Here is an 11,646-nt window from a genome sequence, read left to right as displayed (position 1 = left end):
CAGCACGGTAATATGGACGACTAATCCTAAGTTTCATGTTTTTAAATGTTTTTTACATGACATCTGAATCTAAAACTCTGAGATGCAGAAATTCCCCTGCATTCTTCAGACATTAGAGGTACAGCGCGGAAACAGGTCCTTCGGCTCAACGTGTCCGTGCCAACCAGTGATCACCCTGTACACTAACACTATCCTATAAACTAGAGATAATTTACAACTTTTACCAAAGTTAATTAACCTACAAACCTATATTGTCTTTGGCGTGTGGGAGGAAACCAGAGCACCCAGAGAAAACCCATGCCGTCACAGTGAGAATGTACAAACTCCGTACAGACAGCACCTGTACTCAGGATCGAACCTGGGTCTCTGGCGCTGTAAGGCAGCAATTCTACCGCTGCGTCTCGGTGCTGCACACCAAAAGAGCATTTTAATTGGGTGCAATGAGAGTTTTGCCCCTGCCGCAGACTTTGGTTGCATATGAGGACAGTGCGTAAGATTTGGGGAAAACATTGGGGTCTGCAGTAATGTGCGAATGGATGTTAGATCTCAGATCTAGGACTCTGTATATTTCCCGGTGGGAATGGGAAGGACCAGAACAGAACGTGTGGGAAGATCTGGTTGGGAGAGTTACAAATTGGATATTTATGTATAGTATATTTGATCTGTTTGGATAGCATGCAAAACAAAACTTTCCACTGTACCTCGGTACACATGACACTAATAATCGTAAACCTAAACATGCAAATATTTGAGGAATTTACTTGACAGTACACAATATCCATAATGATGTGAGGGATATGTAGTTGTCCTGGCAGTAGGTTAAGTCTTAGTCTAACCATATAACCATATAACAATTACAGCACGGAAACAGGCCATCTTGACCCTTCTAGTCCGTGCCGAACACGTATTCTCCCCTCGTCCCATATACCTGCGCTCAGACCATAACCCTCCATTCCTTTCCCGTCCATATAACTATCCAATTTATTTTTAAATGATAAAAACGAACCTGCCTCCACCACCTTCACTGGAAGCTCATTCCACACAGCCACCACTCTCTGAGTAAAGAAGTTCCCCCTCATGTTACCCCTAAACTTCTGACCCTTAATTCTCAAGTCATGTCCCCTTGTTTGAATGTTCCCTACTCTCAGTGGGAAAAGTGCCCTTCAAAGCTCTAACAGGAGCTCTTTATGGAGGAATGAAGTCACCTTGTGCATATGTGGCAGAAATGATGTCAGGTCTCAAGAGTGACTTAAAAAATGATTGTTTTATTCTATAGAAAAAAACACAGTTGCTAAATGAATGATAAACAGCATTTTATGGTTGAATTTCTATCCCATATTATTTTAACTGCTCACAGATTTAGTTAAAAATATGATCAATATTAATTGAATAAGGGCCTCAACTAATAGGGAGTGCAGAGAAGGTAAATTGGTGGAGATCAGAAAGATTCACAGCAAATATATTTACCGTATGTGTCCTTAGATTGAGGAACCATTGAGCCAGAGACAGTAAGTGATGACACAAGTGAGTTGTGAGGAACAAACTTAGAGGTGAGAGGAACCGGAATAAATGTGAGTGTTATGAAGGGATAAAGGTTCATTATTGATATTTATTGGCTCTGGAATTGAGAAAGAATCATAGAAATATGAAAAGCTTGACGAAATGACAATAAAATAATATTGGGCAACTTTAGTCTTCATATAAACTATTCCATCAGGCCCTGGAGATTTATCTACCTTAGTACTCTGCAAGAGTCTCAACACCATCTCCTTCTTCATCACAAACTGGCTTTGCATATTAATATACCCCACATTTATCTCACTGTCCTGCTCCTTGGTGAATACAGATGCAACGCACTTGTTTACTATCTCAGCTGCATCTGACTCCAGGCACAAATTCCCTCCTTTATCCCCGAGCAGTCCTACTTTTTCTCTGGTTTTTAATGTATGTATAAAAAGTCTTGGGCCTTTTTTTTAATCTCGCCAATTATATTTCATGTGCCCTTTTGGCCTTTCCATTTGGCCGCTTTTATATTCTTCAAAGACCTTGTCTGATTTCACCTTCCCAAACCTTACATCCATTTTTCTTTTTGACAAAATTTATAACCTCTTTGCCATCCTTGCCAACCTTAGTCTTCCTTCTTTCTGGAATATGCTGGACCTGAACTCAGATCAGCTGACCTTTATGTGACTCCCACATATCAAATATGGTCTTAACCTATAACAATTGGGCCCAACTTACTCTCCCATGTACTTGCCTAATAATGCTCTCATCTGCCTACCCCAGTTCAGTCATTTCTCTTTAAGATGTTACCCTGAAAAATGTGCAGCAGTTAACGTTCCGGCTAACTTCCTCTTTTTGAATATATTTATCAATAACTGAAGCTTCAACTTCCTCTCTGAGGTTTGCCTCTGTGGAACAACTCTATGAAGTAAAAATACTTAGCTCAACCTGAAGGTAAGCGAATAACTTCATTTTTCTGAACAGTTTAAATATGTTTAGTTTAGTTTATTTATTGTCATCTCCACCAAGGTGCAGTGAAATGCTTTTGTTGCGTGCTAACCAGGCAGCAGAAAGACAATACATGATTACAATCGAGCCATTCTCAGTGTATAGATACATGCTGAAGGGAACATCGTGACTAACGTTAAGTGCAAGATAAAGCAAATAAAGCCTGATCAATGAGAGTCCGAGGGTCTCCAATGAGGTAGATAGTAGTTCAGGACTGCTCTCTAGTTATGGTAGGATAATTCAGTTGCAAACTATCCTTTAGTTTTCTGGATGGGACTCATTGATGAACAATTGAAAAAAGTATTCATATTCGCACTATTTTATTAAACAATGTCAGCTATCTTGCATTGCCAATGCAAATGCAACAGATGCCTCATATCTATACCTGACATTTTTTGCATGAGTACTGTGAAATAGCAATGAGTAACTTCATAATTTCTGTGTTTGTGGATTCTACACTGAAAGCACAGACTAACGAGGCGCCAGACTCCCAAACCCATGGTCTTGCTGCAAACAGTTCAGTTGCAATGAATGGGAAACTTGACACACACTTATTTTATCTTAAAACATAACCAAGTTTTTTTTAAAGCTTACATCTTGTTACAGATTTATCATATAATGTTTAGAATTGCTCCCATTTTTATAGAGGTATTTCTGTGGCGAGAGTCTCTTTTGGAAATTTAGAATCCAGCAGGCATTCTCAATCTGTGGCAAATATTTTGAATCCAAGTAGTGTACTTCCCACTGCACAAATCAATTCTGAAAAGCATCATACAAGTCAAGAGTGTTTTTATTGCCATACGTCCTGAGACAGAACAATTAAATTCTTACTTGCAGCAGCACGACTAATATGTAAACATAGTACTCAGTAGACACCTTAATAGTGTATATAACAAAACGTTCATATATAAAAAGAAATATAGTGCACAGCCAAAAACAATGCCCCCAAAACCCTAATTTTACAATTGATCTGAAATGTGATATATCCTTAAAGAATTAAAAACCTTAACGATTGATGTATTCTCATGCCAACGTAGTAATTTTAGGGGGGGATTTAGGTGAAAGTCTTCCAAATTGCCAGTAATGGAACGGGGGCAAATATCTCCACTTGAACTAACCCGCTGAAGAACTCAGTATTTTTCAATTGGACTTTTATCACAGAACAGAGAGGAAATCATTTAAAGAAAGGTATCTGATACATGAGAGAGTCCTTTAAATAAAATGCAATATGCTGCAGTATTATTTTATTGCATTTTGGCTTGATTGAAAATTAAAATATTTCACTTTTTTTCCATTTTACAAAGTAATTTATTTGGCATGCTTTAAATTTGATTGTAGCATTTGGTTTTAAGTTTAAACAGTTGGCAATCTGTTGTGATTCTAAATTGGAGTGTGACACGTTGCTGCAAATCAACATCGGTCCCACTGCTGAATCGTGAACTATTTTCATTGGCCATCCGGGATATTAGGGCACTGAACACTTACTGAATTATCCCACACAGAATGTAGCCAGTGACTTAAAGGCTAGATATTAAGATTAGTCCTGCTCATGGTGCTTCAGTGATTGCAAGTTAAAAAAATAATTTGCATCAAAAATAACAACAACTTGAACTGTAAGAGAGTTGTCCCGAACTTTATAAAGTTCTAACTAGTCTGATTACTTGTAAATATCACCCATGTTGAGCAGAAGCACTGCTGGTGACAATGGTTCTTCTCCTGGGAAAGATGCCTGTACAGGTGAAGGCACAAAGTATACTGAAGAAGCTTGAGTATCAATTTTCCATCTACTGTATCTTCAGACCCCTTGAGTTGGTATGCACTAGATGGACCATAATAGGATTTTGACTCCTGAGTTACTGAGTCATACTCTGGCAATGTTCAGGATATTACTATTCATGGACCTAGCGAGAGAACATGTAATAAGATATTGGCGTAAAGAAAAAGATGTGCAACTACTTCTGTGATTAAGTTATATATTAACCCATTGGGAGTCAGGTTAAACATTCATCAGGTTAATGTGCAAGCTACAGCTGGAGCACGTGCACATTTATAAAATCAAACTCATAATATGCAGACCTTCAGGGAGCAGTGCTAGGACAATTGTGGTTGAGAATGTAGGTGGACTGATGAGTAGGTTTGCTGACAGTTAGCTTGGGCGATCCGAGCCAAAGGTCCATTTCAAAGCTGTACAATATCACTTTATCAATGACGTAAAAAAAGTATTTATTTATTTTACATTATAAAAATCAGTGTTTTTTCCCCCCACTATCATGGCATCAAATTACTATGATAATGTATATACCTAGTTCTTAGAAATCAATCAAAGTAGATGCCTTCAATATGTTTTTAAATGGAAATATTTCTTTAAGGAATCTCAAGGGCAGGCATAGGGAAGGAGGTTTAGATATTAAACATCTTCCAACAGATACATTTAAGTTTAATGAAAGAGTAAGAGTATTTGACTGGATTATGGCAGGGGGAATGTAAAACAGAGGCAATAAGAATTTCAATAAATCTCTGACTGACAAGCTGCTATCAACTAAAATCCAACTTCACATCTTCATTGAACTGGTACCGAGGCAAACTGCTGGACTTTCTTGATTCCTGAAAATTAAACTGTGCTGTTACTGTAGTGAATTAATTTATACGAAAGAGATTCTGTTAGGTTAATTTAATTATCTCAATCAAAGTTAATTTTTCTCTGAAGACATTTGCAAAATGGCTCCTACCTTCCATGTACAATGCAAATCACTGCACTTAATGGTACTTTGTTACATTTAGTGAAGATGCATGATTTCATCACTATAATTAGCAAGTAATTGTAATATATAAAATACATTTTAATGATTAAATTAATGACAAATTTGAATGAAATGAAACTGGTGAAAGCATTAGTTTATATTTCAGGGAGACACAGCTATACAGCAAGCAAACTGACCCTTTGGCCCACCAAATATACCTTGACCCAAGCACCCATTTTGACACTGATCCTCCCCAACTCATTTCATTCTCCACATATTCCCATCAATTCCCTCTAAGTTCTATCACTCATCCACACACACTTTTCAGTGAACCCACCAACCCGTGTGTTCGGGTCTTGAGAGGAAACTAGAGGATTTGGGGGGGTCCAACAGTCACTGGGAGAATATGTAAACTTTGTGCAGACAGCCCTGGCTCAGGACTGAACCCAGATCACTGGTGCTTTGAATGAATGAATGAATACTTTATTATCATATGTGACAAGTCACAGTGAAATTCTTTGCTTGCATACCTAAGGTATGCAAATGGTCTCCACCTCAGGACGCTGACAAAGTTCCAAAGTATACACAGTATCTGTGCCAGGTCCCCCTTTGTTCTCCCCCTCCCTACCCCACCCCTCACAGCACCCCCCCCCTCCCCCCCCCTCCCCCCATCGCTGGGTCCTCCATTGTCCATTGTTCTCCCCCTCCCTCAAGGTGGTTCCCTCCATGCCGTGTCCTTCATTGTTCCTTGAGACAGCAGCTCGACCAGCAACACCAATGTACCACCCTTTCCTTTTATGTTTTTACTTAATTTTGTGAAATTGCAAACTTTGCAATGTTCAGTTGTGCTGCAAACTCAGACAACATTCTATTACTTCATCAATTTCTTGTGTGCCAATCAACATCATCGGGTTATTTGTTCATGAGGGGCATCATATCTAAGCCAGCCCTGTATTCATGCAATATTTAGATTTCAGAATCCATCACAGGACATCAATACTGGACGTCATCTTTCTCCAGTCCGGAACTGATGAAGCCAAATTTAAGAACTCGCCAACAGTCACTGTCATCAATAGAAAACGTTACCAAACTGGAGACCTTCCAGTTCTTATGGTTTACAAACTTCCTGAATAATCTATTACCCAGCAAATGATTAGGAGAGTGTAGTCTGGTTTTCTGAATGTTCAGGTCAGTGGGAAACACTGGACTGTCTTTGAACTTAAGAAAGTCGAGAACAAAATCTCGGCTGACACTTGAACATGCTGCTGAGTTATGAGGGAGTGTTGCCGTGCTGGGTGCCATTATTCAGATGAGAGTAGTAAGTGACATCTTGCTGCTAATTCGATGAAGAGTTGGGAAGTTCTCATCGGGTGGCCGAGCCAATGATTCTCCACTAACACCAAAGCAAAGATTAAGTATACACGGCTGCAGTTTTGTTTATGGCACCATGCTGTATGCAAACTGGCTGTCACATTTCATTTTTCAACAAAGGCTGCACAAGAGAAAAGTGTAGCAGCAGATTTTTATATTGTTCAAGTGATTACTCCCTGTAGCCACTAAATGGACTACATGGTTAAGGGGAATGTCTTTGTATGCATGCAAACTCTCAGAGCTTCTTCACAGATAAATCTTCAAAACACAGTCCTTTTGATTAATAAATTCTTTATTGTTGATGAAAAACAATAAGGTACATCCAGATTTTTCCGTCTCGTACACTATAATCTTCATCGAACTCCAGCATATCGCTTTAAACATTAGAAAACTCCTCATGTCTCCGTTACACTTCGCATGGTCAAAGGGTGAACCTTCACCATGCTCGTCCAAAACTAAACTGAAAACTAAGCTTCTATGCAAGAAACTTAGCTCCCAACATGCCGTAAAATATATCATAAATCCCACCCACAATATAACGGGCAGTCTAAAATTTAAAGACACATGCCATAGTTAATGACACACAAAACAAGCCAAATGGCCACTACAAAAAGTACTTAATTTGCTGAAAAGTATTTCAGGATGTCCTGATTTTCGGAAGAAAATACAGTATATCAAATATATTTATCATAGTTTCTATTAAATTCATCGTGCATAGAATAGAACACACTTCCTCTATGAGGCCTCACTTCCTTCTCACCAATTGCAGTTTGTAAATTTTATTTGTCCGTCATCAGAAATATTGTGATTTTCTTTTCAAACCTTGGGGAAGAAATTATATAGGAAGGAACTACAGATACTGGTTTACACCTAAAATAGACACAAAATGCTGGAGTAACTCTGTGGGTCATGCAGCATATCTGGAGAAAAGGAATAGGTGGCGTTTCAGGTCGTAACCCTTCTTCAGACAGAGTCAAGAGAGAGGGAAACTAGAGGCATGAAAAGGTTCAGAATAAATTCGAGCTGGCACCGATGATCAAGGAAAGGTGGAGCCCACAATGGTCCATCATTGGCTGTGGAAAAGATGATAACAGAGGGATACATGGATGCGAACAGTAGAACTAGCAGGATGACTAGGGTGGGGGAGAATGCAGAGAGAGGGAAAGCAGGGGTTGAAACTAGGGAAATCAACATTCATACCATGGGGTTGTAAGCTACCCGTGAAATATGGGGTGCTGTTTCTCCAATTTGCATGTTCCTCCAAGAAATTGTATTTGTTGAGGTAGTGTGAGAATATTGGCAAACTGTTGGAACATAGGTTAGAAGCAATGTAAAAATGGTCATTCAGCCCTTTGAATCTCGTCAGCCATTCAAATCTATAATGAGTGATCTTATATCTCAATGCTGCATCCCTTGGTCCATGCCCCTGTAATCCTTGACATCTTGTGTCTCGAAATATCGTCCCACTTAAATATGGACAGCAATTTGACTTGCATAGCCTTCGATGGTCGAGAATTCCATGGGTTCGACAGCATCTCATTGAAGACATTTCTCCTTGCCTCAAAATTGTACAGGTTGCAATTAGATCTTCTTTCATACTTCTGAACAGTCATGCATAAAGGCCAAGTTGAGTTCATCTTTCTTCATACTCCAGTCCTGCCATCACGTGCACCAGTTAGGTAAGAGCACTCGATTGCAAGTATATTTTTTATTAGGTGAAGAGGCCAAACCAGCATATAATATTCCCTGGGGATGGAATATATTTGGGTGGCCCAGTGACACAATGGTACTGCTGCCTTACATGCCGGAAACCCGGATTTGATCCTGACTACGGGAGATGTCTATATGGAGTTTATGCGTTCTCCTTGTGACCGCGCGGGTTTCCTCCGGGTGCTCCGGTTTCCTCCCAAGTTCCAAATATGTGTAGGTTTGTAGGTTAATTGGCTTCAGTAAATTATCCCTGGTGAGTTGGATAGAACTAGTGTACGGGTGATTGCTGGTCAGCGTGGACTCAGTGGGGGCTGAGAGCCTGTTTCCACGCTGTATCTCGACACTATACCAAACTATGTGGTCTTACAAAGCCCCGTATAATTTTAGTAAGACATCCTGATGCCTCGACTGCTGTTCCTCGCAATGAAGATCAAAATATCATTTCTACCCATACTTCATAACTGTTTGCCTCACCTGCATATTTAATGTCAGTGACAGATATACAAAGACGTCAAAGTCATCGACATTTCCCAGTCTTTCATGCTTTAAAATAACTTTGGCCCACCGAGTCCGTGCTGACCTGCAATTACCCAAACATTAGCTCTATCTGACACATTAGGGACAACTTACAGAAGCCAATTAATCTACAAACTTGCATGTCTTTGTAATGTGGGAGGAAACCGGAGCACCCGGAGATAACCCATACAGTCAGTCACAGGGAGAGCGTACAAACTCCATGTTCAGGACAGAAGTACAGGCAGGTGCTATGAGGCAACAACTTTACCGCTGCGCCCCCTTGTGCCACCCAGGTTTAGGGTTAGAGTCCTATGCAAAATATCTGCCTCAAGGTTGCATTCAGCTTGCAAGATTGCATCCGCACATCATGTGTGATTTACTTTTATCCTTATTGCTTCCCAACAGGGATGTTAAGTGAAGGCTTCATCTGCGGAATTCCCTACTGGAAAGAATACCAAAGGGAAAGCAGGAGTGAGCAGAGTCAACAAAGGTATGATGGCATTTCACATGAGTTGAGGTCAGTCAATGACCTTCTGGAGTGCCCTCATTCTGATTCATCAAATGCAGCTCTGTCACTTCTTGAAAGGTGCAAGTCCTTCGGCAGATCGTTCAGATCGAATGGACGGGAAAAGAAGGTGACACCATTGTTACAGGCCTCCAAGGTGACTCCCATTCCCAGGCAGGCATCTCTGGTTGTGGACATCCCAGGAAGTTCTGGTGTGAGCAACAAGGATACCTATTTTGTCCCCTCCTGTTGCAAAAGCATTTGTGATAATTACAATGACCTGCAGATCGCTGGAGATCACGTCTTGCCAATTGATTCAGAGACGTCAGGCCTGACATCCCAAAGCAGCCATGAAGCAAATATGGGTCCATTCTTGTATTCGCTGGAAATTCCTTCGTCAGAGTCTCCGAAACTGTCGGAGTTGACAAACAAGCCATCCAACAGTGACACATCTTGTTGGCGCAACAGCAGTGCTAAATACAAAAGCATCATCCAACACTCTCAACCCCTCACCAACTCAGTCCTCAACGACTATCTCGAGCAGAAAGTTCTCGAACTCTACAAGCAGTACATAATGGACAGCATGGTGAACAGTGCATCACCAACAAAAATAATGGAATCAGAGCTGATAATGAACAACGTTGACCAAATTAGCATGCAGATATCACGAGAGCAGAACATGGAAACTACCAAAGCCAAGGACATTGTTATCAGCTGCCTGCTGCGACTTGCAAGTGAAATTCAATCAAATGAATTTAGTACGCCAAATTTACAGATATCTTCATGAATAAAACCAGATTTCAAAATTACTGGGTGATCAAGGTTGTAAATGCAAGTTCTTAAAATGTATAATTAAGTTTGGACAGAATTCCTACCTGTAGATTACTCCTACTTGTTATAACGTTTTCTCTGATTATTGACCCAATCCATAAATCCAAGCCCCCTGAAGATAAATCACCATCCTCTAATGACATTAACAAAATCCTTCTAGTCACCACACCACACACCACACTTCTTGCAATCAGTGACCACTCCCTCCAGGATTAGAGATGCTTATGACACAAACTACACCCTAGCAGTATGAACATTGACTTCTCTAACTTCAAGTAGCCCTTGCTTTCCCTCTCTCTCCATCCCCTCTCCCTTCCCAGTTCTCCGACCAGTCTCCGACTACATTTTATCTCTGTACCGCCCACTTCCGTCACCCATTCCTTCTCTCCAGAGATGCTGCCTGTCCCGCTGACTTAGTCCAGCTTTTTGTGCCTACTCGTGGAAAACCCTGATGCAGGGCCTCGACCCAAATGGCCAGCCATACATCTGCCTCCACAGATGCTGCCTCTCTCGCTGAGTTCCTCCAGCAGTTTGGTTTGGTCGCTCCATATTAGAGCATCCACACCCACAGTGTCTTGCTTCTCCAGTTAAGTCCATGCCTGGTGTAACCGCAGGCAACTGATACCTGGCAGCCGGAGCCCATCCACTGCTTTTGTTTTCTCAGTCATTGCCAGTGTGAAATTTCTACTCTCTCTGCAAACTGCTGGAATCCACACAGCTCAAATTTAGCAAGTTCTCCATCGCAGTAGCACAAAATAGCAATGACAGCATCCTAGCAAAGTGAAATGTTTTTGCCACCAGTTTGTGATATTATTACTAAGGCCTCAGTGTCTCCTGGAAAGAATAACATTTGGGCTGATTCCCTCATGTTTCTCACTTATTCTAGACAGCAATGCAATATGTCATGTCAGGCATTGGAGGAAGGGGGCAATCTAAGCTTGGAGATACTGGACAAAGAATAGTTGGACATTTTATAGCTGAGACCAAATGTCCATTGGAGCTATTAAAATAATTGCTTCTTTTTTAATTGTATGATCTATTAAGCAATTATTGACCATTAAATTGAACATTGCATTGACTGCATTGACCACTGATAAGGAACCTACAGCAGAAACTACATTTGAGTTCAGTGGAGAGAGAAGTTTTTTTGGCCTTCCATCACAGCAATGTGATGGATGTTTATGTAAAATATGTTGTGTCTTGGGTCTATTTGTTGTAATGTATGGCTGCAGAAACGGCATTTCGTTTGGACCTCACGGGGTCCAAATGACAATAAATTGAATTGTATTGTATTGTATTGTATTTAATTTGCAAAATAATTATGACATGGTAAATGACTTGCAACGTGGCCTGAACAAAAAATGGCCTGGAATGTAACTATCTGTACATGTCTTGTGATTTAAGTAAATATTATCATCCAAATCACTTGCAGTTGTAGTGAAAATGCCTTGCTTCAAATCA

General features: G+C 40.4%; 1 protein-coding gene across 1 annotated transcript; it reads left to right on the top strand.

Annotated features, from left to right (window-relative positions):
• The first annotated feature begins 2,404 nt into the window (after nt 1–2,404).
• tasl (TLR adaptor interacting with endolysosomal SLC15A4) lies at nt 2,405–10,496 on the top strand. The gene is made up of 2 exons (XM_033033519.1): nt 2,405–2,457; nt 9,255–10,496. Exon 2 carries the CDS (start codon nt 9,257–9,259, stop codon nt 10,139–10,141), a length of 885 nt encoding a protein of 294 aa, XP_032889410.1. The 5' UTR covers nt 2,405–2,457; nt 9,255–9,256; the 3' UTR covers nt 10,142–10,496.
• Nucleotides 10,497–11,646: the final 1,150 nt, after the last annotated feature.

This window comes from Amblyraja radiata, chromosome 14, assembly GCF_010909765.2.
Source record: "Amblyraja radiata isolate CabotCenter1 chromosome 14, sAmbRad1.1.pri, whole genome shotgun sequence".
Classification (NCBI taxonomy): domain Eukaryota; kingdom Metazoa; phylum Chordata; class Chondrichthyes; order Rajiformes; family Rajidae; genus Amblyraja; species Amblyraja radiata.
Note: the sequence above shows the minus strand (reverse complement) of the source record. Positions and strands in the feature narration are given on the sequence as shown.